The sequence below is a fragment of the Octodon degus genome, unplaced genomic scaffold, assembly GCF_000260255.1.
Source record: "Octodon degus isolate 3935 unplaced genomic scaffold, OctDeg1.0 scaffold00019, whole genome shotgun sequence".
NCBI lineage: Eukaryota > Metazoa > Chordata > Mammalia > Rodentia > Octodontidae > Octodon > Octodon degus.
Window position 1 is genome coordinate 2,627,338 of NW_004524595.1, and position 12,555 is coordinate 2,639,892.

General features: G+C 41.5%; 1 protein-coding gene across 1 annotated transcript in view; it reads left to right on the forward strand.

The window, feature by feature from the left end:
- The window catches only part of Alk (ALK receptor tyrosine kinase), an 854,626-nt gene that overhangs the window by 644,851 nt on the left and 197,220 nt on the right, over positions 1-12,555 (forward strand). The window contains exon 5 of the mRNA XM_004627384.1: positions 7,733-7,860. Coding sequence (XP_004627441.1) covers positions 7,733-7,860 — 128 coding nt within the window. The remainder of the gene's footprint in view (positions 1-7,732; positions 7,861-12,555) is intronic.

The following is a 12,555-nucleotide window of genomic DNA, read 5'->3' on the forward strand; positions in this document are numbered from 1 at the left end:
AAAAGAAAAGAAAAGAAAAGAAAAGAAAAGAAAAGAAAAGAAAAGAAAAGAAAAGAAAAGAAAAGAAAAGAAAAGAAAAGAAATTCAGGCCCAGAGATGTTAGATCAGGACCAGGCCTGAGGTCACACAGCCAATAAGAGGGAAAATTGAGATTATAAAATAGGCAGCAGAATTTCTGTTCTAAATGAATACTTCCCTTGAAGAAAAGGAGAAAGAGAGAGAGAGAGAGAGAGAGAGAGAGAGAGAGAGAGAGAGAGAGAGAGAGAGAGAAGGAAAATTAAAAGTAGCTTAGGAGAGGCCAAGAAACACTTTTTTCAAGTTCCCAAGAATGAGAAAATAATCAGAAAACCACAGTTTAGGAAACCCAGCCCCCTTCCATACCCATCATGCACCGGACGGGTCTGCTGAAATCACACTGCTTTCTAACTGCTGAAGCTAAGCCTCCGCCAGAGCCACCTGTGCCTCCTGGGACCCCATGCTGCCATGGCAACACTTTACACCGAAGACCCGCCTCCAACCACACCAGGAGCCACCCGCACCCTCCACGCAGCTGGATCTACCATGGGCCAGTGGGGCCAGTGGGAGCCCAGGTCCTGACCCAACCTGAAATCTCATTTCCACCCATACCCAGTCCTGTTCTGAGGACATTCATCTAACTTCTCACGCACAGTGAAGAGCAAGTGAGTAACAAATCCAACGCCATCTGGATAAAAGACCTCATGACTCACACCCCATGTTATTCTCTATTATTGTACAGAAAATTAACAAGAAACAAAGACTTCACATTATAATTTATATTGATCTGGCATTTTCCCCCTTCTATCTCCCATAAAAAATGTTTTAAATGCAGACTGATTTAATGGAAACAATAACAATAGTGCTGAACAGTTTATATTTGCTGTAGAATTACTGCAAAGTACATTCTAAGGAAAACTTGAAAGTTAGCTTGTGCTTTCCTATAGGATAGCATAAAGAAAAGAGGTACAGTTGGACTTTTCCCCCCTCTATTGATCTGGACAAGATCTTGCAGGCTCAGTTCCTTGTTTTGAACAAATCTTCACAACTTCACACCTTGTCCGGAACTTGTCAAGATAGAGTCTTAGCAAAGACACATGTAGCAGAATGTCAGCAGTGCAGGCTGAGCTGTGACAGGGTTATGCTTTGCAATAATAATCATCATCACATGATGGACTTCTATGTGACAAGGACTCGGCTGCTTGTCTAATTTATGTGGCTTCTGACATCCTCCACCTAACTCATGACTTTGGCTGTTCCAGCTCAAGGGTTCATTCCCACCTGAGTGACACGGCTGTCATGCCCAGTACGGAACATGGACATGACTGTGTCTTGTATCTTCAGGTCCCCAGCTGTGCTCACTAGGGCCAAAAATGAAACAGAACCTCAGGAGGACAGTTTCTAACCTCCAGGTGTCAAGAAGGGCAGGATAAGATGGTTTCACTCTGGTTTGTTATAGTCTAAATCTACCGTGTTTCCCAAGGGCTCATGTGTTGAAGGCTTGGTGCCTGATGCAGCCATAGACAGACACACCCCTGTTCTTTAAACCTGCAGAACCATGAGCCAAGCCACGATTAATCTTTTCTCCTTTCAATTGATTTTTCTCAGGTGTCTTGTCCCAGTGGTGTAAAGCTAGCTAATGTAGTGTGTGTGTGTGTGTGTGTGTGTGTGTGTGTGTGTGTGTGTGTAGACTTTGCACTAACTTACATTTCAAACTCAGCTCTAAACAGAACACAGAGTAGGCCTTCAGCAAATGTTAGTGGTGCTATTGATTATATTTTCGGTGCTGTTACTACTGCTGTTGCTGCTGCTGCTGCTGCTGCTGCTGCTGCTGCTGCTGCTGCTGCTGCTGCTGCTGCTGCTGCTGCTGCGGATACTGTTCATATTGATTTGGTCCAAGCCTGATCTGCATGGCAGAGAGCATTTGTGTGTATCAGATGAGAATTCTTCTACTTGAGAACCCAGACACCCGCCAGGTCTCAATTGCTATATTTCACTGTACCCTTTTGATCAACTCATACCAAAAGGGGGACCGAGAGTTATATGATGAACCCTGTGGTCATGCATGCTACCTCTGTCCTACAACCGCTCAACTCCCCTAATCCTTAAGTTCTTTGTAACAGAGAAGACATCATTGTCACTTCAGTGAATGACAACTGCTGTGAATGAATTGATGTGAGTTTTTAAATTCACGCAGCTCCACTGATGCATATGTTTTGACTAAGAATGCCAGAATAGTGTCTGATTTGATGGAAATCTGTTCATGCTTTTGTCTCCTCTTTCGACAAATATTCACTGAGCATCTACAGTATAGAAGACATTGGGGAAACAGTGACAAATGGTCCAAAACTCTGGCATTAAGGATATAAAAAGATCCAGAGGCTATTCTTACTGTACAGGACAGTGAAACACATCCATCCCATAAGACTAGTCCATCTCTTCTCTGAACCTGCACTCTCTGGGAGGCTGTGTTCATGCAGCCATTCTAATCTTTTTCTTTGTATCCTTTTCCCCAAATCATGTCCTCTCCTCTCAATGCATCCTCAAACTATGGCTATCCTGGTCTCTTGATCTCAAAATCATTTCACCTTCTGTGCTTCAATAGCATACAGTACCTGCATCTCTCACCCAGCTCCAAACAGCTGCATTCACTGTAAATTTTGGTATGTGTTATTTTTCACAAGTATGTAAACTCCTGAGTGCAAGCCAAATCCTAAGCCCAGAGCATCTATACTTTATCAAGTGTGCAACAGAATATCAGTTAATACCTGGGAAATGCAATGTGACTCAACTCTAAGGTAAAACTAGGCACAAAGAACCTTTTCACATCATACAGTAATTACTGTGAAGACAGAAAAGAGATATTACAGTAAAAAGATGGGAACCTTTAGAGAGTTCTGCCAACAGTGTTGATTGGCTATCATAATGCAATGTATCTTCCTACAGAAATCTTGTAACATAATTCAGGGGATGGGGTTTATCATACGAAGATCTACTTAACTCAGTTTCTGGTTTGTTGAAAAACTACTGTGGCTGCTGTTTAGAAATTGTAAATGTCTTTCCCATCCTCCCTTACCAACTACATTCCTTTCCCCCACCCCTTGAATTTTATGAATGAGATGAGGTATAGATATTTGCATGGTTCCATGAAAAAGACTCCAGAGTCCTGTAAGAATAAGTCACTTCATTACAGCCCCACTGTGCACAGGAACTGCTCTAGTTGCTTTGTGTGCATCTTTCTCACAAATCCTCACTACAATCTAGCAAGCCTGGCACTATGACCTCCAATCTTACAAGTAAGGCCAGCAGAAGCTCAGTTAAGCTAAATCATGAGGTCGCATAGCTAGTAGGGAGTAGAGCTGCAGGCCAAGTGCAGCCCTCCCTGTACTGCAGCAGGCACAACTATCTCAGAAAGGCATCCTAGTATCTGTAGGGTTAGGCAACTCCTCTTCTGAGGTAGGTGATGCCAGTACTCTGCTCCTTGGGCTACTGTGTGGCGGCAGAGTAAGGCACATGCTCTATCTTGTACCTGACATCCATGGCCTCATGTGCTGTGATGAACCACCCCTTCATTCTAGATTCAAAATGACTTGGGGCCTTCTCCCTCTTCAGTCATGGCCACCAATCCTTCAGACTTGTCAAAAGCTTGTCTCACATCAGACATGCCAATAAGCTTCCTGTAAACATGGAGAGACTGACCTGGGTGTGGGGGCACGGAGAGACTTCTTTTGTTTCCATGTCAGAGACTCTTGTGATTCTTTGTGAGTGTGGATTTTTTAACAGCATATTCTACTGTCTGGCTGCAATGTCTCTCCTCAGAACCCAGACTGGTGACCCAACCCTCAGCAATGTTATGTAGATATAACCTTTTCTATGTCTTAGGGTTTTAGTGACATGAAATGCAAGTGATTCTTATGTTGTACTGTCTCATATTCTTACAGTCTAAGAGGAATACTGATTTTAGATCTAAAGGAAACCCAATTTGTGACCTCAGATAAGTCTTCATTTCTCTGACAAGGGTGGAATGGAAGCTCTGCATGAATAGATATGTGGTTTTATTACTAATCACTCTTCTCTCATCACTGTGACATATTATTTGTTAATTGAAGCTTCCAGGATTTTCACAAAATGTTCTGTCACCAGGACTTCTATAATCTCACGCTGCAGAAGTATAGGCATCAGATCATTAAGGACCCTTGGAGAACTTTTCCTCTAGTGTCCACATTCTTCTGGTAAGGAAACTAAAACCTGAGGAGGTTCCAGACTTGCCTGTGTCCAAGGAAACCCAAGACTAGAACCCAAGACTCCACTCCCAATTCAGTGAATACTGCCTCTGGCCTGTGCCCGTTGGGCTCCTGTACTGCTGCAGAGTAAGGTACATGCTCTGTCTGGTACCTGACATCCATGGTCTCGTGTGCTGTCATGAACTACCCCTTCATTCTAGACTCCAAATGACTTGGGGCCTTCTCCCTTTTTAGTCATGGCCACCAATCCTTCAGCCTCGTCAGAAGCTTGTCTCACATCAGACATGCCAATAAACTTCCTGTAAACATGGAGAGACTGACCTGGGTGTGGGGGTGCCAAGAGATTCCTTTTGTTTCCTTGTCAGAGACTCTTATGATTCTTTTTTGTGTAGATTTTTTTAACAGCATATTCTACTGTCTGGCTGCATTGTAGCCAGACACAGAAATGGACCCTGACATTCACAAACTAACGCTCCTTCCTTTAATATATTCTAACATGTTCATTATGATATAGTCATTCACCAGAAGTGGATGGTCCAGCCCTGTTTTCCTCTGAAAATTTATACAGAATTGGACACACTTTCTCTGCCTGAGAACTGCAACAGATTAGAACACACCCCAAATTTCTGGGCATTGGAGGAAAGTGCCTTGTTCAAAGTTATCAGGCAAATGAGGGGCAGAGGCAGAAGTGGAACTAGAGAGCTCCAGAGAGACACGCTGTGAATAATGGTCTATGACGGGCTATCCACAGAGTCCTCTGGCTTCCTACACTCCAGGTGGGCATCCTACACTGTCAGATTGATTGATTGAGGAGCCTGTGCGAAGGCAGTCACAAATCCCCAGCCCTGGATACAGTTGCACAATTGTTTCTAGGCGGCTCCAGGTCAGAATACATCCTCCCCCCTTGCCAGCATAAGTAGAGCTGCCACCTGGCAAAGCAAGGAAAGTGGGCCCCTAGGAGCTAGCTTCATGAGCACTGGGATGTAAGCAAAGAAATGGAGGCAGGCAGGGAAAGGAGCTGGTGTTCATTCTTCACTGAGGTTTCGGCTGTCCCTTAAACAAATCTGACCCTAGGCATAAGCTTGCCCTTTCCTCGTCCCAGCCTCCCTGGATATAAAATACTACATGTTTGGCAACTGCTCTGGAAGTTATTAAAGTTGCAGCAGTAAACTATGGGAGGCCAGAGAATTTCAGACAAAACTTATTGCATCGGTAACTCAGAAACTAATTCTTAAAACTCTTGACACATTTATCCAGAGGGCTAGTGCCAATATAGAAATGGAAATCATTGTCGAGGGCCACTGTGTACCTGGAATTAAAATCCATCATTCCTCAGAGCAGAGTGCTGTGATTTTGGCAGAATGTGAATGCTCATGCCTTTTACTACCATCTTCCCTCAAAAATAGGGTTCTCTATGTTTCAGAAGAACAAGACAAATTCCTTGTTTGTTCTCCTTAAGCACCCCTCATTTACATTTTCTTTTCAAGTATTTCTCTCTTTGACAGGACCACATTTAAACTGAAAGACCTCCTTGTCCTCATTCAGTTGTACTGGTTTTATTTTGGATAGAAATCCTTCTGGGTACAGTAACAGAACAAACTTTACAGCAGCAATAAGCCTTTCTACAGCATCTATTGTGGAAAACCTTAATACACTTTTATTAAACGGCTGGAGCATTGACTCCAGCGATCGGAATTAACTACAGAAAAGCGCAGTGAGAACAGAGTTCCTCCTTCATGCAGTACGTAGTCACTGCATGCCCAGTTGCGTGCCAGGGACCACAAGCAAAAGCTGCTCTCTAACAGCATTGAGAGGTCAGTGATTGCCTTAATACCTTCCTCACCAAAAGTTAACGGAGTCGAGAAAGATTTGACAGGATGCAGCACTAGCAAGCAGCAGAGGAAGTAAGCCTCTGTGGGCAGGCTGAGGATATGCTTCCAAGTTTGAACTGGGCATGCGCTGTGACTCCGATTTAGGTCTGCTGAAGGCAATATTGATGTAGGCACACATAGTTAGCTTCAGCGTGGCCACGCACAGAAGAAATCAGAAGCAGTGCACACTTACTGAAAGTACCATCAAATGCATGACATTGTAATCTGTATTTCTTGTTTGATGGCATAACACTGAGTGGGCGGGTGGAATCATGGCCACACACATGGGTGATGGTCCCATTTATATAAAATGACAGCTGGAAGGCTGTCCATCAAGGTGGTGGCTGTGGACAGAACTGCCCAATGGGCAGCCTATTTTCTTCTACCCACTTTTCTGATTTGTTGAGCTTTTAGAAGGATGGGTTTTTTTTTTTTTGTTTTGTTTTGTTTTGTTTTGTTTTTGTTTTTTGCGGTAATCACTAATTTATATTTTGGAAGAAAGATCAAAACTTTTAAATGAAATAGAGAGGAAAAATTTAGATTTTTCCCTAAGTGCCTTGCAGCTCAGACTGCCACACCTAAGCCAAACCACAGGAAATAAGAAAATCTTGCGATGACTCCATGGGCGTACACACAAAGCCACGGCTCGCCAATTTGTGCACTTTGATTCATCCAATTATCTATTTTAGTACATGAGATATACTATATGTTGATTATATGTCACTAAAATTGTTTTTTGAGGAAAGAAAATGTGAAATAGTACAAGCAATGTTCACTTTCCACACAGAATAGCTTGCATTTGCGTGTTGTATGTATTTGTATATACACAGACAAAATATTTATCAGTGTTGAAAAATAAATGTGATGTCCAGTCAGTGGCAGGAGGCTATCCCAAGAGGGTAATAGTGTGAGCAAGGTGTGAAGATGTTCGTGAGCGTATTCTCTGTTCTCTGATGGTGTCAGTGTGCTTGATCGCAGGTGGATGCGGAGCGCACCATTTGACCCATTTGACCTGCTTTCATCCTCTGTTGCACTTATTTGCAAAGTCCACGTCAATCTTAGGTACCTTTTACCCCAAAATACATGCTTCGGTGCACTTTAATTTTGCTCCAGTAAATGAATAACTGTTGCTAGCTTCCCTTAAGGGACTATATAACAAACCTGAGGGTTCTGAGACTTTGGTACAGATAAAACTTCAAAAACCAAGTATTCTTTCCAGAGATAATTGTGAATAAGCTGGTAAATATTTTGAAAACTTTTACTTGACCCTGTTGCTGCATTTTTTTTTCAAGTATATGTCATTTTCCCTTATAAGACTAGCTACTGAAATAGTTCAAAGATCTTCAGTTCATTTAAAAATAAGGTGACAAAAAAAAAATGCCAATGGCTTGAGTGAGTTTGAAAAGTGTGTCTTTGAACTGGTTAGATGGACAAAAGGGAAGCAAAACCTACCTGCTTCCCTCTCCGTCGTCAGCACCTCAAGGGGCGCTAATGAAGTTCTGATCCCTAAAGCCACTGCAGGAGTGTGGGCCTCTCGCCAGGTGAAGCTGCTTCTGATCACTATTCTTTCCACTTTCCTCCTCTGCTCTTCAACGCAAGCAGCTGGACGGTGCTGCACGGAAGAATCGGGCGCCCAGAGAACCCCTTCCGAGTGGCCCTGGAATATATCTCCAGTGGAAACCGAAGCCTGTCCGCAGTGGACTTCTTTGCCCTGAAGAACTGCAGTGAAGGTATCTGAATCTGCCTTTCTCCTTCTCTCCTTGCTGTCTTAGTCTTAGGTGTGTTAGTAACCTGCTACCATGCTTAGCTTAGTATGTGCACACTTACGTAGAAAAATCTAGCATTTAGGAGCTGGTCCTGAATATTAAAGTGCACCACAGCCTAGATAACTAATTTCCAAAGATCCAACATAAAATCATATCTATTAGGGGCCGGGGAGATGGCCCAGTGGAATAAGCGCTTCCCTGGCAAGCATAAGGGCCTGAGTTCAATCCCCGGTTCCGCAGGGAAAAAAAAAAAATCTATTTCACATCAACAAATGAAACATGTCTTTTGGGATGACATATTGGCTTAAATTCTGTAGCTGCCAAATACTTTCACCTATTTTGTTACACATATTTTATATTTGAAAATTTCAATATATACCAAGTAAATAGAATGGACTTTCAAGTGCCATCAACCAAGTCTCAGCAGTTATCAGCATTCAGCTACTTTTAGTTCACTTATACCTTTACTCACTCCTCACCTTTCCCATGACTTAACGACATTAACTTATTTTGCTTTTTTGCCCTGAAACATAACTTACAAGTAAGTATTCTTATGGTCATATTTAAAATAGTATTAAGAGAAAACATGGGATATGGTTATACATAAAATATTTAGGGCTTTTTGTAGAAACTGTTGAGGCATGGTCTGCTATGTCATTGGATCCCTTCTGCGTAACTCCTACATTATGAATTTATTTCAGGAGCTGTAAGTACAGTATTAATCAAGAGAAGGACTATCTCTCATGAAGAGAAATTTGTTAATTTCCTTTTCCTGTTGACTTTAAGTAGGAGGAAATTCTGAACTAAGTATCATACTCCATCACAGTAGATAAATCTGTATGTTTTTAGAAGGTTTTTCCCTTTCTTATTAATGGAGTTTTTAAAAGGAATAAAAAATAGTGAAAAAAAAAAGAGGAGGGGAAATGACACAGAATTTTGCTAAACACAATAACAGGAGCTCAACAATGACTGTTAAATTGCACATTGTTTTCTTCAAATTAGTTGTTCAGATTACCAGATATAAGTATTCAAAATTGGTCAAAAAAAGTTATAAAGGGGCCGGGGAGATAACTCAGTAGACTAAGTGCTTGCCTGGTAAGCGCAAGGGCCTGAGTTCAATCGCCGGTTCCACCAAAAGAAAAAAAAAAAAAAATTATAAAGAACTTAAAAGGAGAGAAATAAAAAAAAAATTGAAACATTAACTGTTCCTTTCAATAGGCCAGCAGAAACCAGCAGCACAATTATCCAGGCATCCTGTATACGTACACATACCATTTTTGATCCTCTGTTCCTGTTTTCACATTTACACTTTAGATTTATCTTTCACTAAATATTGCCTCAAATCTAATTCATAAGCAGGATGACATAATCATCAATAGATATGATGTTTCTCTTTCTTTGATTCTTCAATATTGCCAGAGCCATAATTATGAACATCCTTAATCTTGCAGTCACTTTCATTACTGCCAAGCTCCTGCTATTCCTGCAGGTTCTTTCAGGAGGTTCACAAAGGGAACTGTCACCTGTCCTTGGAACCTGTGGCCTGAGAGACCCAAAGATGAACCATGGGCAGGAAAGAATTGTGGGGATTTGGACTATTCATAAACCCTCAATGAAGGCCTATAGCATACAGTAATCATCTGGACTTGAACCTGTTCCTGTTAGAGATGATGTAGGACAGAAACTCCTTTAGCTAAGGAACCCTCAACTTGCTATGATTCTTCATCCAGTGTTGGCCTTAAAAGAACTTGCACAAATGTATTTTATTTCTCTTGTTCTTTTAATCAAAACTAGTTCATATGTAAGGAAAAGAAAAATCACCATACTGTGATAGATTGAACTTCAGTTCAAGTTGAAAAGGCAGTTAACCTGTGAGATGAGGCAAGATATGAGAAACATGTGGATTGGGAGCAAGCCAGGATTTTGTTCAAATGTTTCTCTGTTCATGAGCTTAGAGATTTGTGTCTCTCTCAAAATCATCAAGCTTTGAACATGTCCAAGGTCTACATACCGTCCAAAAGAGTCCATCTGTTGAAATGGAACCAGTTGACAGGAATTTGACAGAGAGAAAATAGCAGTTTCTAGAATTGGCCAAATCTCATTTTAGTAACATTAGGCAAAAAAAGTATGAGAGTACAAAGATCCAGATATCAGGCACAGCACAAATACTGCAAGAATTTCTTGAACATTCAAATTAAGGATGTCAGCCAATTGTACAGAGATTTCCTCTCTTACTTTGCAGTTCCCTTTCATCTGCAAATTTTTTCCTCTGTATTTTCTGTTGTATTTGCAGCCTATTATGGAGCTTAAGAGCCCTATTCCTTATTTGCTTCTCTGGCCTTGGGAAACCTAGGGGTTGACCTTCCTAAACTTTATCTATTGACTCACAAATTACTGCTGTTAGGACACTCAGTCCTTTAGAAGAGAAGGAAGACAAATTTGCTTCTGAGTCTTAGGGAAAACAACCTGGTCAAGAATCCTGGAGACATTCTGATGGTGCAGCTACCACCTTCCAAGCTCCAGGTCCAGAGGCCTGGGTCCAAGTGCAGATGTCTTCATGAAAAAACATTCATTTTCTTCACTCTTCACTCTTGAAACATCTTAGCCATCAAACAAAATACAAGGAATAGTGTGCTCGTATAAGAAAAATAGCAGAGGATAACAACAGTCTCAGAGTTTCCATAGAGCGTCCAACTCTTTCTCTTATAGTGGGACAAATTTAGAGGATATAGATGAGTTTCAAATATAGGAAACATCCTAACAGTGCACTCACATGTTTAAAGAGAATGAAATTTCTGGGGGCCTTTTTCTTGAGGCATATCTAAGGTCTATTTGATGCACCAAGTATCTACGGTGTCTGTTTCCATGCTTTGAGTAGACCATGAAGAGAAAAAGAGAAAAGGAAATAAGAGCTATCTCCAAGGGATGGATGAGGTAAGTGACTTGCCAGCCAGGGCTGTAGAGTGATCTGCAGGATGTCTGTTGGCTGAGAATAACTTGGGGCCTTCATGATGAGGTATAGATAGACTGTGAGGAGAACTTTAGTTGTCAATAGCAAATTTCACTTCTTAGTTGCTTTCTCAACACAGGCACAGAGCTCCTACAGCTCTTTCTTGGCCTACATCAAACGAGGTACCATTTTAGTTAATTTAGAGAGAAGCATCATAGGAGATGCTGAGGACAATTCACCCCACACAGGAGACAGTATCTTTTTTCTTCAGTTAATTTTATTACTATATTTTAGCTATACATAACAATCACACTCATCAGGGAATTTGTACCTGAACATAGTATATCTTGATCCTTCTTTTTTCCCCATTCCCCTCACCTTTCTTCAACCCTTCTTCCTCTCCTTATTTACAAAGGCTTTGTTTCCATTTTGCTTTTATTCTCCTTTCTCCTTTCCTTCCTTTCCCTCTTCCCCTTCCTTATTTTCCTTCCCACTTGAACATTTCCTTCCTACTTCCCAATATCAGAGATAGTGTCTGACTGTAACTGGCATCAGGACAGGGGTCATGTCTATTTCCTCTTAAAATCCTTCCATGGGTCATAGTGTGTGCACATAATAGATGCTCATTAATATGGGCTATTAGTAATGAAAGCTAACCCTGATGGAGCACTCCCATGTGCCAAGGCAAAGTGTCGGCCCTTGCCCTATGCTACATTGTGCCAATTTTCTATTGTGATGCTGCATCTTAGTTACCTTCGCTTCACTGAAAAACAATACCTGACACCCACAATTTAAAAGAGGAAAGGTTTATTTTGGCTTATAATTCATAGAACTTTCAGTCCATAGTCCACTGGCTCCACAGCATGACAGCACGGCAGAGGATCACAGCAGAGGAAAAGCTGCTCACACATGATGGCAAGGAAGCAGAGTAGAGAAGAGGACCAGACCCTTCCAGATCCCAGTCTCTGTGACCCGACTCTAGCTGTGGACCATACCTCCTAATAGCAACTTAGCTGTAATGTTCCTGTAATCCAGTTACCACCCAAACACATGAGACACTGGGGGCCCAAAACCGCAACCTGCTGCAAAGCACAAGCTGGTCTCTTTTTACAGTAAAGCAGCTGAAACCCATGGAAGCTTCAAAGCCTTCCAAGGCATTCTGTCAGCAAGAAATCTAGGTCCTAAGTTGTTCTGACCACAGAGCCATGATTTGTCCGTTACACTGTCATGGTGCTGTGTAAAGCTGGGGTTTCCTTTATTAGTAGAAACTTTAGATCCTGTTTGGCTCTTTCTGCTCCTCGGATCTCTTTACCCATGTGGCCCTAACCTTGAGCCCTAGACATGCTGCTGCCTTGGATTGGAACCGTTGCTGTCCCAGTGCTACTTGATGTCTCTTGAATCTCCCCATCTGGCTTCATTTCCTTAGCCATGATCCCTGTTCTCACATGCCTCAAAAAATAATTACATTTTTTAATGTGTGTTTTTAAAAATAATTTTACTGAGAAAGAAATAGCAATGAGACAGTTTCAAAACAGGTTAGTAGGACAGTTACAATAATTAATACATTGCATATTGTTGTCTTTGTAGTAGTTATTCATAGTACAAGATGCAGACATGATATCTTGTCTAAACACTATTAGTACAAAACTTTCTTCTCATTGAACTAAGAGAAAGTAGCTGTACACCTATGCTATTTTGTATATGTATTT